The sequence below is a fragment of the Globicephala melas genome, chromosome 3 (assembly GCF_963455315.2).
Source record: "Globicephala melas chromosome 3, mGloMel1.2, whole genome shotgun sequence".
Lineage (NCBI taxonomy): Eukaryota > Metazoa > Chordata > Mammalia > Artiodactyla > Delphinidae > Globicephala > Globicephala melas.
In genome coordinates this window covers 167,459,990-167,474,903 of record NC_083316.1, presented here as the reverse complement: position 1 = coordinate 167,474,903, position 14,914 = coordinate 167,459,990, and the positions used below count along the sequence as shown (strand labels likewise).

General features: G+C 55.5%; 1 protein-coding gene across 5 annotated transcripts in view; it reads left to right on the top strand.

Annotated features, from left to right (window-relative positions):
• Nucleotides 1-357: 357 nt before the first annotated feature.
• The window catches only part of KDM4B (lysine demethylase 4B), a 111,765-nt gene continuing 97,208 nt past the window's right edge, over nucleotides 358-14,914 (top strand). For all 5 annotated transcript variants that reach the window (XR_009563566.1, XM_060297307.1, XM_060297304.1 and 2 more), the window contains exons 1-3: nucleotides 358-470; nucleotides 6,707-6,809; nucleotides 9,063-9,207. Coding sequence is in view for 4 of the 5 variants with exons in the window: in XM_060297307.1 (XP_060153290.1) it covers nucleotides 360-470; nucleotides 6,707-6,809; nucleotides 9,063-9,207 (359 nt within the window). In the remaining variant the exon portion in view is untranslated. The remainder of the gene's footprint in view (nucleotides 471-6,706; nucleotides 6,810-9,062; nucleotides 9,208-14,914) is intronic.

Genomic DNA, 14,914 nt, shown 5'->3' with positions numbered 1-14,914 from the left:
GCGCCACCAGGGTGGTCCCGGGGTCTCAGTGTAGTTTCAGTGAGCATTTCTGAAATTAGGAGTGAGGTCGAGCATCATTTCATGTGTTAAAAGCCAGTTTGATATATTTTCTGTGAATAGCCTGTTTATGCTTTTCACCCACTTTTCAGTTGGATTTTTGACGTTTCCTCATTGATTCAATTCCACCCTTACCCAGTGCTTTGAGGTGCCACCCTTGTCTCCCCCCACTCCCTGATCTGTGATTCCCCCAGCCCCTGGAGGAGGTCAGGCTCTAGAAAGACACATGCACACGCTTTCCTTTCCAGTGTGCTAGGTGTGCCTCGCAGGACATGGTTGATCCGAAGTGTGCCCCGCAGGACATGGTTGATCCGAAGTGTGCCCCGCAGGTCATGGTTGATTGCTTCCAGGCATCTCAGGTTCTCAAGATCCAGCTGGAACCTTCCCATCCCGGTGCTCCCGACCCTGCAGAGGTAGGTCCTGCAGAGGAGTTGGGGTGGACAGGTGGGCTGTGTGTCCAGAGCATAAAGGCCTAAGAACAGCCGGTGGAAGAAGGCGGGTATTTTTTTAAAAAGAGACATTGCCAGACTGCCCTTGGGAGCAGTCCTGGGTGGCCACTGGGGGCATGTCACCAGATCTGCCTTCCTTGCCCGAGTGAAGCTCTTAAATGTCAAAGCCCATGACAGCTGCCATATACGAGGGTTTACTGTGTGCCAGGGTCTCCTTCCGGTGCTTTTGTCTGTGGCCTTGTTTAACCTCCTGCAACCCCACAGTAGGGCACGGTGACCCCCACTTGACAGATGAAGAAACCGAGGTGCAGAGGTTAGGAACTTGCCCCAGGTCACACAGCCGGCTGGGACCCCTCGGGGGCATCTGTGCTGGTCTCTGCAGCCCCGCCATGGTCTCCAGAGAATGGAGTAGGATGTACCATGGGAAATGTGATCAAAGAACTGTGTGTGAGGCTCTGCCACTGGGGAGCGGGCTTGGGAGGCCCCCTCTCTGGCGTTTAGCCTCTTTTTGTCCCTCACTCCATTGCTGTAACGTTGAGCGTCTTCTCAGGTGCTTGCTGGCTGTTTGTATATCTCCTGGAGGGAGGTGTCCATTCAGTTCCTTTACCCACTTGTGAATTAGGTTGTCTTTGTTGTTGTTGACCCATAAGAGTTCTTTATCTATTCCGGATACAAGTCCCTTTTGAGATCTAAGGTTTGCAGATATCTTCACCTATCCTGTGGGTCGTCTTTACTTTGTTGATTATGTCCTTCGAAGCACAAAGTCAGTTTATTTATTTTTTCTTTTGTCACTCGTTCTTTTGGTGTTGTATCTAGAAACCGTTGCCTAATCCCAGGTCACAAAGATTAATTCGTGTGTTTTCTTCTAGGAGTTTTAGAGGTTTAGCTCTAACGTTTAGGTATGTGAGTTAATTTTGAGTTAATTTCTGTCTGGTGTGAGGTAGGGGTCCAGCTTCTTTCTTTTGCACGTGGACATCCAGTTGTGCCAGCACCACTGTGGTAAAGACTGCTCTTTACCCCTCGGACCGTCTTGGCAACCTCACTGAAAACCAGCTAACTTTAAATGTGCAGGTTTATTTCTGGACTGCCCTCTCTCATCCATTGAGCTCTGTGTACATCCTGAGGCCAGGACCACATTGGCTTGATCACTGTAGCTTTGTCACCCCGAGTTATTTTATATCTAGTCTCTGGGGCGGACATTAAAGAAAAATGATATGGTTCTTACATTTCCAGGAGATGAGATCAGAGGCTTCCTGGGGTTGGGATCCAGACAGCCCAGGGTGCCCGCCACCTCCCTAGCTGAGCCATCGCCACTTCCGCAGTTGGATTTTGTTGTCTGTGAGGATACAGAGGATTTGGTGAGATATTTGTAAACAAGAGGCTCTTTTCCGAGTCTGTAAAGACTGATGAAAATGTCAGCTCTTCAGGTCTCTCAAACAGGAAGCATCTGAAACTTGCGTTTGGCAGGTTGGGTCTTTAATCAGTCCTGAAACTGGATTGCAGGCTGGCGTCAACTTGCTTTCTCTTTTCTTATCGGTTTGGATCTTTTTACAGCCAGACTCTCTTCTTCCAGCTAAAACCTGCTGTGCAGTGAACTTCAGAGGACGGAGATAGAGGTTGTTGTGTTTTTTTTGTTTTAGTTTTTTTTTTTGCTTTTGATATTTTATTTTGAAATAATTTAAGAGGCATTGTAATGTTGCCGAGACAGTACAAAGAGTTCTCGTACCTTCCAGCCACGTTGTCCTGATACTAACGCCTAACGTAACTGCGGAAGGATGACCTGAAGTAATAACAGCAGATTTTATTAGGATCCCACTGGTTGTCCCTCTCAGCCCCTTTTCTGCCCAGGACCCAACCCGGGACCACACGGTGCAGGCGTCAGGCTCCTTAGGCTCTTCCGGACTGGGGCTGTGTCTCAGTCTTTCCTTGTGTGTCGTGACCTTGACACTTCCGGAGAGCACTGGTGGGGGATTTTGTAGCGTCCCTCTCCTTGGCTTTGTTTCTCATGGTGACACGAAGGTTATGCATTTGAGGGAGGCTGCCCCAGGGCGATGTGCTGATGTGTCTCTTTGCCTGTGGGGTCAACCTTCACCCCTCGGTTAAGGTGGCACCTGCTTGGAGCCTCTGCCGGAAGGTTGCAGGTTCTTCCTCTGGGACCTCGCGACAGCACACCTGCTCCTCATAAACATTTGCCTGTCAGTTTCAGCGTCTGCGGTGGATCTTGCCTGCAGCAGGGATTACCGTACAGATCTCACGGCGCATTTATGTTGCCTTCACTCCGTCTGCATTATGATCTAGAATTTTTTGTGGAAAAGAGCTATCCCTTCTCCCCCACTTCCGTTACATTTTGACTCTCACACCAGTGAGGGCCGGCGTGTGTTTATGGCACTCTGTGGGTTTATAGTCGGGCCTGTCACTTCCACTTGTTGGCCTCGCTGTCCTCGCTTTGGTCGTCCGGTGCCCCTTCACTGCACTCACGTCCTCCTGGGAGTCCCCATCTTCTATGAGTATTTCCACCCTCCCTGCTCCCACGAGGGGCTCCAGCTCACCTTGGGAGCAGCGGGGAGCAGGCCGAGTTGGGCGCTGAGCCCTCCTGGATCAGATAACACACACAGGCGAGGAGGGCTCCCTGCCTTTGTGGGCAGAAGCTGCCTGTCAGCTCTCTGCCTCTCGGACCCCGGGCCCAGCTCCCGGGCCACCGTGGGCGGTGTGGGTGGACCCATCCCGAGGGCTAGCCCTAGGTGGCCCAGAGCTGATAGAACCAGGGGCCCAGCTACCCCTGCCCGGGGTGGGGAGGCCAGGCCTGTGGGGTCCCACAGGTGCCAGCAGCCGGTGGCAGTTCCTGGTGCCTCAGCGTGTGGAGACAGCTGGCTCTTCCCCCTGTTCCTGCTGCTTCTTCCCGGCCCACCTGCCTGCCTTTTGCAGAGGGTGGAGGAGCCATCAGCGTCTGCGGGGCGGGCACCTCGGAAGAGCGACATCATCCGACTGTCAGATGGCGCCTTTTTAAAGGAGAAATGGTCAGAGTGTGCCTCTTTGGGGTGGTGCTGTCTGAGGCCTTGGGTCGCCACTCAGTCTGTCCCCTCAGTGCAGCTGGATGCCCCCTGCCCACCCCGAGTTCTCTTCTCGGCGCCTGGCTTTCCCAGGAACCGCTACCAGGCCAGCGGCCCAGCCCTGCCAGCCTGGGCAGCAGGAGGCACCAGGGCCTTTCTGTTTTGTTTTCCTTTTAAAAATTACATAGACTTTATCGTTTAAACAGTTGTAGATTTATAGAGAAATTGAGAGCTCTAGGGAGAGTTCCCTACCACCCTGACCCCGACACCCAGTCTCCCGTTATTCCGTTTTACATGAGGCGGATTCGTTTGTTGCAATCAGTGAACCTTATGAGTACATTCTCGTTGACTAGGGTCCTGCTTCATTCTGTTTGCCTTGTTTGCCCCTGTTGTCCTCTTCTGTCCCAGGACCCCATCTGGGACCCCCGTGACATTCAGGTGTCTCGTCTCCTCGGGCTCCTCTGGGCTGTGATGGTTCCTCAGACTTTCCGTGTTCTCGATGCCCTTGACGGGTTTGAGGAGGACTGTGGCCAGAGATTTTGTAGAATCTCCCTCAGTAGGAACTTGTCTGCTGTTTTTCTCACGGTTACACTGGGGCGCTGGGTGCTGGGAGGAGGACCACCTGTGAAGGGCCGTCTCATCCTTCATCTCGGGGTGGCTGCCGGCAACGTGACTCATCACTGCTGGTGTTGACCTCGGTCCCCTGGCTGAGGTCGTGCTGCTCAGGTGTCTCCACTGGAAGGTCACACCTCCCCCCCTTTCCATACTGTCCCTCTTGAAAGGAAGTCACTGTGCCCAGCCCACACTTAAGGGCCCCCTGATGCCTCAGCCCTGGCTGCCCTGTGCCAAGTGGGCTGTGGCCAGGCCCCTGGTGTCTCAGGGCCTCCAGGGTGGTGACAGGCTGGCTACGGGGAGCCCTCAGTCCTTGTGGGAGCAGGGGAGGCGGGTGAACCTAGCCCCGCGTGGACATAGGTCAGGGTGGACAGAGGCCTTGCCTTGGCTGTGACCTGAGGGCTGAGCCTTAACCTCAACCCCAGAGCTTCCAGCCTCCTATTTTGGGGTCAATGCTGTCATCCCCCAGAGCACGAGGGCAGGAGGACCCCGCAGCCATGGGCAGCAGCAGACTGGGGTCTGTCCAGCCGAGGACCACAGGCTCGGGTGGCCTTTGCCTTGCAGCCCACGTGCTGTGCGTGGGGTGACCCATCGTCCACCTGGGGAGACAGTATGCAAAGAGGTAGTGACAAGTGACCAGGGAGACACATGACCCCATCAGATGTGAGTGAAAGTCAGGCCAGCTATTCTCAGCAGGGAGGCCTGTGGGCAGTGGGGGTGAGAAGGTCCTTCTCTGTCATCGGGTGATGTACGTGGAAGCCGCCGGATCAGTCTCCCTTTGCTGCTGTAACAAACGACCACAGACTCAGTGACTTAAAACAATGCGCGTTTATCATCTCACCGCCCTGGCCGCCAGAAGTCCGACATGGGTCTCACTGGGCTAGGATCAAGGTGTGGGCAGGGCTGACTGATCCTCTGGAGGTGCCAGGGAAGAATCGGTTCTTCGCCATTTCCGGCTTCTAGAGGCGCCGCACCCTCGGCTGGTGGCCCCTCCTCCGTCTTCAGAGCACATTGCTCTGATCTCTGCCTCTGTCATCAGTTCTTCTCTGACTCTCACCCTCTCGCCTCCCTCTTAGAAGGACTCTGGGGATGACACTGGGCCCCCTGATAACGCAGGATCATCTTCCATCTCGAGATCCTTAACTTGGACTTCCCAGCGGTCCAGCGGATAAGACTCCGCACTTCCAATGCAGGGGGCCGGGTTTGATCCCTGGTCGGGAAGCTAAGATCCCACGTGCGGCGCGACCAAAAAAAAGAAGAAAAAAGATGTAAAAAAAACCGTCCTTAACTTCATCCCATCTGCAGTCTTTTGTCACCAAGGAGAGCATAGTCACAGCTCCCGGGGATTAGGATGGGGACATCCTTGGGGGCCATTGTTCCACCAGCCACAGCCATGTGGAGACATGCCAGATTAATTGAACCCCCAGACTTCTGCTCTCGTCGCTGTCAGGGGCTGGCGGGGCTGCGGAGCAGGGCAGGTGGCAGCGGCCGAGGAGCCCTTGGGACTACATGTGGCCCTGGGCGGCTTAGCTGGTCCAGAGGAAGAGGCGAATGCCCGAGGGCCAGTCATTCCACAGCTCAGTGTGGCCTTTCAGCCCGGGGGCTGGCACCTGTTAGAAGACAGTGAAATCAACGTAGTGGGTTGTGCCCAGTAATTTTAAAAACCTGATTAAAAAAAAAGGGAGAAAAGGTCAGCACACGTTGCCTGTTTTTGGGACTCGTGCTATTTAGAGCTCCTGGTGAGTTAGGGAAGGTGTGCAGGACCAAGTTCCACACCCCCAGGGCACCCTGGCTGAGCTGCCCTGCAGCCAGGTCCGCCCCCAGCAGCTAGTCCAGCTTTAGGCAGCATGTGCAAAGGCACAGGGGCAGGGAGGGTCCGGCAGACGCCGAGCCGTCAGCTCAGCTCAGGTGTGCGGGAGGTAGGGGCGGGGAGCCCAGTGAGTCGGGGCAGCTGGAGCCCAGATTGTCAGAGGCCCTGGGGCCACACCCCACGTTTAGAGTCTTGTCCTGTGTCCATTCAGCAAGTGACCCTGAGCCTGGCTGTGAATGCCGTGGTGGGGACCCTGCCCCCCGTGGGGTCTCAGCTGCACGGCGCCTGCCACGCTCTGCCCTGTGCTCTCTGCCCCCCGGGAGTGTAGATGGCGGTCACCAGGCGGCAGTTCCTGTCCGACTGTCCTCCTTGGAGGGGCACCTTCCCTGCCTGCAGGGGGGTTCGGAAGAGGCAGAACTTCCTGTAAACCTCCCAGGAGTGCCTGTACCTTAAGGTTTCCAGAAGCATCATTGGTCTGATTTGATTGTGTTTGGAGGCTCTTGCTTCCTCAGCTACCGATGTTTAGGAGCTGAGAGCTTAAAATGGGCCATCGCTGGAAGCCTTTAGTGGGGCGGGTGCTCATGGTTGTGGATTTTCATGTTCTTGGAAACATCGCAACAGAGGCAGGCATCCCTGGGCTGCACGCTGCTGCTAGGAATGTAATTTGGAGTTAAGACTTAATCAGGCCATCGTTTTAGTTAATTGTGCTTTTGTTTTGCACATTTTAGGAACCATCGCTATTGCTGGAACCTGACAGAAACCCTAACAGAAGCCGGTTATTGGACCATCTCCCTGCAGCCTCACTCCCCACTGTGTACCAGGAACCTTGCAGTAAGTATGCGGGCCCCCGGCCCCAGGGCTGCTGGTGGAGAAGGCGGCCCTGTTTGGTTCTGAGCTCCTGGGGTGTCCAGGGGCCAGATGCCCCTAGAGGAGCCTGGACCCCTCAGCGTGGCTGTGCTGGATGTGCCTTCTCTCCGCGTCTGCACTCTGGCCCCTCAGCATCTGACCACCTATCCCTTACTTCTAGAAGCCCTGAGAACCATAGTGGGTTTGGGGGGACTTCAGGATGGCCCAGGATGAGCTGCCCTATCTGTGTCGTGTCCCTGGGCAGGACACCACTTCTGGCTTCAGAAGTGGTGTTCACCCCAGGGGGCATGTTCACCCCACCTCACACCCTGTGGGAGATGATGACCAGTCACAGGGAGAGGGGAGGGTCTTCAAAAATGGAGGATTATTATTATTATTTTTAAAAATTAATTAGTTAATTATTTTTGGTTGCATTGGGTCTTCGTTGCTGCGTGCGGGCTTTCTCTAGTTGAGGCGAGCGGGGCCTACTCTTCGTTGCGGTGCATGGGCTTCTCACTGCGGTGGCTTCTTGTTGCGGAGCACGGGCTGTAGGTGTGTGGGCTTCAGTAGTTGTGGCTCGTGGGCTCCAGTAGTTGTGGCTCACGGGCTTAGTTGCTCCGTGGCATGTGAGATCTTCCCGGACCAGGATTTGAACCCGTGTCCCCTGCATTGGCAGGCGGGTTCTTAACCACTGTGTCACAAGGGAAACCCTGGAGGATTATTTTTCAATGCTTTGAAAAGGATCCCATGACCCAGCTGCTTCTGGGTTTCAGCTCCAGGGTGTCCCCCTTCTCCTGGACTTTTCTAATTAAGCAGGGACAGAGGGTTCACAGAGGTGGTCTCTGGAGGTGGCCCAAGGGGGGGTCACTGGTAAGAAAACAGGGAGCAGCCTGAGCCCCTCATGGCTGGCACCCACGGGCAGGGGCACCCAGGTGGAGGGGCGCTCAGCATGGGACAAGCAGTTCCCGTGCCCTGGCCACAGCGAGGAGAGCTGGCTGAGTGAGAAGGGCTTGTGTTCAGTGTTGACCTTGGGCAAAGCCTCCTCCCAAGGCCACGTGGCTAATGAGGGCTCAGTGTGGACTAGAACGTGGCCTTGTCTGTTCTGCCATGATTTAGAAACCCAGGAATTGGGCCATGGAGCTCAGGTTCCCCTTTACAAGCGGTGGAGTGCAGGGTTTGTTCCTTAAAGGGGAGATTTCAGGCATCTGGGTCCAGGGCCGGCAAACTGCGGCCCGAGGACCACTCGGCCCACTCGGCCTATTGTGTGTCCTTGTAAATAAAGCCTTATCGGCGCACAGCTGCTTCTGTTCTCTTGCGCCTTCCTCCTCACGGTGGTGGAATTGCGTGCTTGTGACAGAGGCCGCGTGCCTGCAAAGCTGCAAATGTTTACCGTGTGGTCCTGCACAGAGAAGGTGGGCCGTCCCCAGTCCCTGCCAGCTTGTCACTGTCTGGGGCTGGGTGGACCAGGTCCTCGTCGACTGGTTTAGAAATGGTCAGTTCTGACTGTGTGTCCCAAAGCGTTGCTTTACCCTTAAAGCTTATGCTTTCTTACAAGACCGTCAAGTCCCTGAAACTTGGTTATCCTCTCTGTATCCCCATCTGCACGACACATTCTGCGTACGTAGCTCGCCCTGTGCGGTTAACTTTTTAGTAATCCCTCACAAGGATGCTAGTCATCTCCCTCTGTCAACCCATTTTATAGCTGGAGAGACTGAGCACCAGCCCTGAAAGGCGTGAGAATGTTCTGGGCTGGGGGAAGAATGGGAGGCGGAAATGAGTGAGGCCACGGGCACCTTCCCCAAAAGGCCTCGGGCGTTCGCGGAGATCAGGGTGCTCGTGACAGATGGGACAGGTTGACTGCGGTCTGGCAGGTGCCAAACAGGCTGCCTTGGACTTCAAAAAAATTAAGTTTTATAGAGATGTAATTACATGCCATAATGGTCACACCTCCAAGTATACAATTCAGGGAATTCCCTGGCGGTCCAGTGGTTAGGACTCCGCACTTTCACTGCCATGGGCACAGGTTCAATCCCTGGTCAGGGAACTAAGATCTCACAAGCCACACAATGGAGTGGACTAATTAATTAATTAAAATAAAGCATGCAATTTAGTGGTTTTTAGTACGTTCACAGAGCTGTGCCGCCACCCCACCATCTAACTCCGTCTAACTCCAGAACACCGTTATCAACTCCCCAGAACCACTGTACATTCAGCAGGCACTCCCTCTCCCTCCCTCAGGCCCTGACAACCAGGAATCCACTCTCTGTGTCTGTGGATCGGCCTGTTCTGGACGTTTCCCATCATTGGAATCACACGCTGTGTGTCCTCCTCCGTCTGGCTTCTCTCACCGAGCATTGTGTTCTCAGGCTCCATCCACGTTGCAGTGAGTGTCAGTGCCTCTCTCCTTTTCATGGCTGAGTGATGTGCCCGTGTGTGGAGGGACCACATTTGGTGTATCTGTCATCCGTAGATGGGCAGTCGTGTTGTCTCCGCTTTTGGGGTTTTATGAATGACGCTGCCGTGAACGTTCAGGTGTCTTGGTGGACGACACCTAGGGGTGGGATGGCTGGGTCAGATGGTGGCTCCATGCTTCGCCTTTCATGCTCCTGGCCCCCGTGGTTGGGTTCCTGTGAGTGTGAAGAAGCCTCTCCCAGCAGGTCCCGCTCCACCCTGTCTCGTTAGGAGCAGGATCTGAGCTGGAGACATGCGGGTTCAGTTCCAAGCAGAATAGCTCCACGCGGGAGGGAGAGTGCAGGCCGCCCCAGGCCGTGGGTGGGCTTCTCACCCAGCCTTCTTCCTGCCCCGAGCCCTCCTGGCTCTTTGCTTTTTCGCTCATTTACTTCATTGTAAGGATTTCTTCCTCCTCAACATATTGCTTGGCCTGTTTTTTCAGGTCTGGTAGCTTTTTCCTGCCTTTTTTTTTGTGTGTGTGAAAAAAGCACCCAGTTCTGCATCTGTGAGCACAGACAGGTGACGTCTCCGGGCTAATAAAAGATGCCCCTGTCATGGGCTGTGGGCGGCCCCGCCGTGGGCACTTCCTCCGGGAGGGTTGTGACAGAGAGAGCTTTTTTCTTTAAAGTTCAAAGGTATACTAAAGATCAAGAGAAGAAGGTGGCCTCAGCGCCGGTTTTTAGGAGGAGAGGCGTGATAAATGTTCCTCGTTTGCCTCCATCTGTTTTGAGCAAGGCCCCCGACCACGGGGGACAAGTTGCTATTTATTCATTCATTCTCTCTCTGCAGTTTGGGGGGTACCTAGGTGGAAGGATTGGGTGTTGAACCAGGACACTGTCATTTTAGAGTCACGCGAGGTTGTGACTCAGACCACGATATTCATGGGACTTTGCCCCATGTGGCTTCTTGAGGCTTCCGTGGCCAGCGCTGTTGGCCCTGCGGCATCTTCCAAAAGTGTGGCCCTGATCGTCGTGGTCCCCAGGTGTCGCACACTTGCTCTGGGATTAGTGAAGGGGCTCTGGCAGTGTGGGGGGATTGGGCCGAGCCGGGCCCCTGGGGATTCCCAGGGCCTGCCCTTCCCATGCCCAGGCCTCCTGGGGATGGGGCTCCCGGGGGCTCCCCAGGCCATCATGCAACCCAGCTTGTGGTTCACACCTCCTGGCTCCTCCCCACAGCTCGGCCGAGTGTCTTGGGGGCTGACGAGGTGTGAGCATTGGCACCAACGTGAAGATGCAGGCCAAGGTTGTCTGGGGCGCGAGCGGCCAGAAAGGGCTCCTTCAGCATCACTGGGGCCTCTGGCTGTGCCCATGAGTCAGCTCTGCAGCCAGAGGGTGGCTCCAGGCTCTGTGCTCTGGAGCGCTATGCATGTCTGAGTCGTGGGGAGGACGTGGGGGTCATGTTGCAGCCCACTGGGTATCGCTTGGTCCCCTTCGTCCTCTTCTCGAAACTGTGCTTTTGTCTGAGCGACTAGGCAGATGTGCTTGTCTTTCCAGGACGCATCTCACAGCAGCGGTCCCCTGTGGGAGGGGCATGGTGACTGTTACTTATCTCTTTGTGTGATGGATTTTTCACGTGGCTTTTGAGGCAGAGGGAATAGCGCTCCTTGAGGTGCCCACACCCTAATTGTGGAACCTGTGAAGATGCTCCCTGACATGAGAGGGACTCTGCAGCCTGGATGAAGTTAAAGATCTGGAGATGGGTGCTCACCCTGGATTAGCCAATGTCACCCTGGCGGTCCAATGTCATCACAGGGGTCCTTCTAAGAGGGAGGCAGGGGAGTCAGAGTCATTGACATTGGATGACATTGGACCGCCAATGTCACCCTGGCGGTCCAATGTCATCACAGGGGTCCTTCTAAGAGGGAGGCAGGGGAGTCAGAGTCAGAGAAGGGGATGTGGTGATGGAAGCAGTGGTCAGAGAAGAGAGGCAGAGAGAGACCGGAGATGCTGTGAGTATGCAGGAAGGGGCCTCGAGCCAGGGATGCGGTGCCTCTAGAAGCTGGAAAAGGCAGGAAACCTCCAGAAAGAGCACAGCCCACTTGAGATCCGGGAGGGACTCCTGGCCTCCAGAACCCGGAGATAAAGTTGTGCTGTTTCAGCCACTAGGTTTGTGGAGATTCGTTCGGCAGCAGTAGGGAACCAACGTGCAGGGCTGCGGGCGATTCTTCCTTTGTGCCTTTCGGAGTTGGCGTTGCTCAGATAAATGTCAGCATGGTCCTGGCCTTGTGCGCGGGGCTACCCATCCACTCCCCCCCGTGCCCACACAGCCCTGTCTGGCCAAGCTGCCTTCCTCACATCTCTTGTCCTCACATTTCTCAGTTGGCCCTTCTGACCTTGGCCTCCCGCCTTCCTGGCTCTGGGCTCTCTGCCTGCTTTGTCCCTCTCGTCACTGTGGCTGTTTCAGTCCAGCCAGTTCCATGGGGTAGAGCCAGATCAAGGCTGCCATCCTTGCGTCCTTCGCGGGCTGCTCCTGGAGCCTGTGCTCCGCCCCCGGCCCGGGCTCTCCTGCTCCGTGGGGCCAGCACGATAACACCCCCCCCCCCCAACGCCGATCTGGCTCCACAGGCCAGGGGGCAGGGGGGACAAAGGGTTCTCTGACACTGGGGCTGGCGGGTACGGTGGGGCAGCACTAGTTGCCCCTAGCGCCCCCTGGGCTTCAGGCTCTGTGTGATCAGGGAGCATGCCCAGCTTGCAGGGAACCTGGGGCGTAGGGGGTGCTCCCAGCAGAGAAGGATGAAGTGGAGGACGTTCTACCGCCAAGCTTTTCCCTGTATGAGGGCACCTGATGAGCTGCTCTCGGGACACGGGGATGGAGTGCCAGGCCCACACCCGGGGGCCGGGGACAGGGGCTGGGGGCCTCCCGTGCTGCCTTCACGGTGGGTTTCCTCTTGAGTCTTGGTGGAGGGGTGCTGGCTCCTCCTGGGGCCTGAGCCCGCTCAGGGGCCCCTCAGTCATCGTCTCCTGTTGGGAACTGGGCTGTGGTGGCAGGAACTGGGCTGAGATGGGAGCAGGGCCCGGGGCTGGCTGGGAGTCACGGGGAGGCTTGGGGCTTCACCTGATGGCAGGTGGAGGGGAGGGCCCGGGAGGAAAGAGCTGGGGGAGAGACGCCCCCGGGGCTGGGGCACAGGCCCCGCAGAGAAGAACTGGGGGCACTTTGTGCTCAGAGAGCCCCCGAATCCTTTTCAAAAACAGTGCACCCCTCAGAGTAAAGCTTTTAGTAGGGTGACATTCTTTTCAGAGGACGCACCTTCCTGCATATTGAATACTGTATTCTTGTCAAAACCCCAGAGTTGCAGATTCCAGCCATCCAGTTTCTGGAAAACATCTGCCATTGGACCTCAGAAACCCTTAGTCCCCAGAGCCCCTCAGCCAGGAGGATGTGGCTGCCTGTTGGGGAAATGGCGTCCCTTACCAGTCATCTTATTTCTGAATTCTGGCTCATGGACGGACAGACAGAGTGCACCCGGCTGTGGGAGACCCACGCCTTGGGGTGTCTCTCACCACCCCCCCGAGGCTCGCAGGCTCAGCGCACCCTGCTCTGTCGGGCTCCTGGCGGGGGGCATCAGCCCAAGGCTGGAGTCCAGATCTGGAGAGGCTTCTGCCCCCGGGAGGAGCAGCTGTCAGGTTGGGGCGGGAATGACCCCCCCACCTGGTCACCGTGCTGCAGCACAGGTCGGGTGGTAGCCTCCACGGGGGTGGCCAGAGTGTCCCCCATAGCCCAGCCCGTGAGTCCCCCAGTTTGAAGGCCGCTGGGGGAGGTGCCGGTGCAGCAGCCCAGGAGGGCCTCTCTGGGCTGGACTCATTTGTTGGGACCCAGAGAGCTGGTGGAGCCCTCCTGTCACCTGTCTCTGGGTGAGGAGGAGCCGTCCAGGACAGCTGGGGAACCGCCCCTCCATGCGTGATCACGCTCATCCGTCCCAGGCGGCTGGCTGCGAGGGCTGGGCGAGCTGCGAGGGCTGGGCGAGCGTCAGGCCAGGAAGGCCAAGGCGTGCAGGGTCTCCCTGTACACTGAACTTAAGAAAAATCATCGCTTTATTGAGAGGTAATTCACAAAGCAGACAGTTCCATCCATTTAGAATGTGTAAAATTCAGTGGTTGCAGCCTATAGGCATGCCTGCTCTCAGACTCAGAATCAGGAGTGGGAAGAAAGGGCCGCTCTCTTTCCTGTTAGAGGCTTCAAGGGCTGGGCCGGGGCGGGGGCGGGGACAGGGACCCACCAAGTGTCTCTGGAGGCCGCACTTCCTGTTAGAGAAGGAACCCAGCAGACGCCTCCTCCGTTGCCGGGCTGCGGGGTGTCCTCCGTCTCTCGTGGGGTGGGGGCTTGGCTCTGGGGGAGCCCTTCTGCGGGCTGAGGAGTTGAAGGCTCCAGGCGCCCACGCTGCCAGGCAGCCAGAGGTTTTGTTTATTTATTATTATTTTTTTTGGCAAGTGCAGAACTTTCTTCTTTCCTTCTCCCCTACCCTAATCTCTGTTTCTTTTCTGGGGGTAGCAGCTGTATTGAGATAGAATCCACCCGCCAACCAGTTCTCCCACTTACAGCACACGATTTTTTTAGCGAATTCAGAGTCCTGCAGCCTTTACCACAATCAACTTTGGAACATTCCCATCACTCCATAAAGAAACCCAGACCTCTTAGCCTGCGGTGGCCTTCTGTGCCTGGCTTCTCTCGCTGAGCATCATGTTCTCATGGTCCATCCATGTTGTAGTGAGTGTCAGTACTTCTCTCCCTTTCATGGCTGAGTGATGTGCCCGTGTGTGGAGGGACCAGTTTGTGTACCGTCATCTGTTGATGGACACTTGGGTTGTTTCCACCTTTTGGCTGTTGGGGATCATGCTGCTGTGAACATTTGTGTACAAGTTTTTGTGCGGACATATGTTTTCATTTCTCTTGGATGTATACCTAGGAGTGGGGTTGCTGGCTTGTGTGGTCAGTTCCATGTTTAACTTTTTGGGGGACTGCCCCATTTTTACGTTCCCACCAGCTGGGAGTCAGGGTTCCAGTTTCTCACCAACACTTGTTGTTATCTGCTTTTTCACTCTAGCCACCCCAGTTGGGGGAGGTGTGTGTCACTCTAGTTTAGATTTGCATTCCTCTGATGGCTGATCACCTCAAGCATCTTTTCATGTGCTTACTGGCCGTTTGAGTCTCCTCTTTGGAGAAATGTCTATTCAAGTCGTTGACCCACTTTTTAATTGTGCTGCTTGTCTTTTTACGATGAAGTTGTTAGAACCTCGCATTTTGGGCGTGGCACTGTCTGGTTAAGAGCACATTCCTTTTGTTATTTTTAAAGTATGTGCACGTCTGATTTTTATTTGCCCTCCTTCAAAAAACATGTCAAGGGTTATGGAGTGTTGGGATTATAAACCATTTGAATTTTCTTCTTTATATTTACCTACTAAAAACTTTACTGCAACCGGCATGAATAAGACAAAAAAAAAAAAAGAAAACTGCACATGATCCACTGCTGAGCTGAATCTGGATGACAGCGGTGGCTGGAGAAGCATATCATGCCAGGTGCAGTGCAGGAAACTCTACCTGCTGTCGTATCACCTGCTTGCTCCCCCTGCCCCCCAGGGAAAAGCGCTCCTGCGGTTATGTTTAATGGGCGAGAGAACTCGTGTGGGCAGGACTCCGGGGCT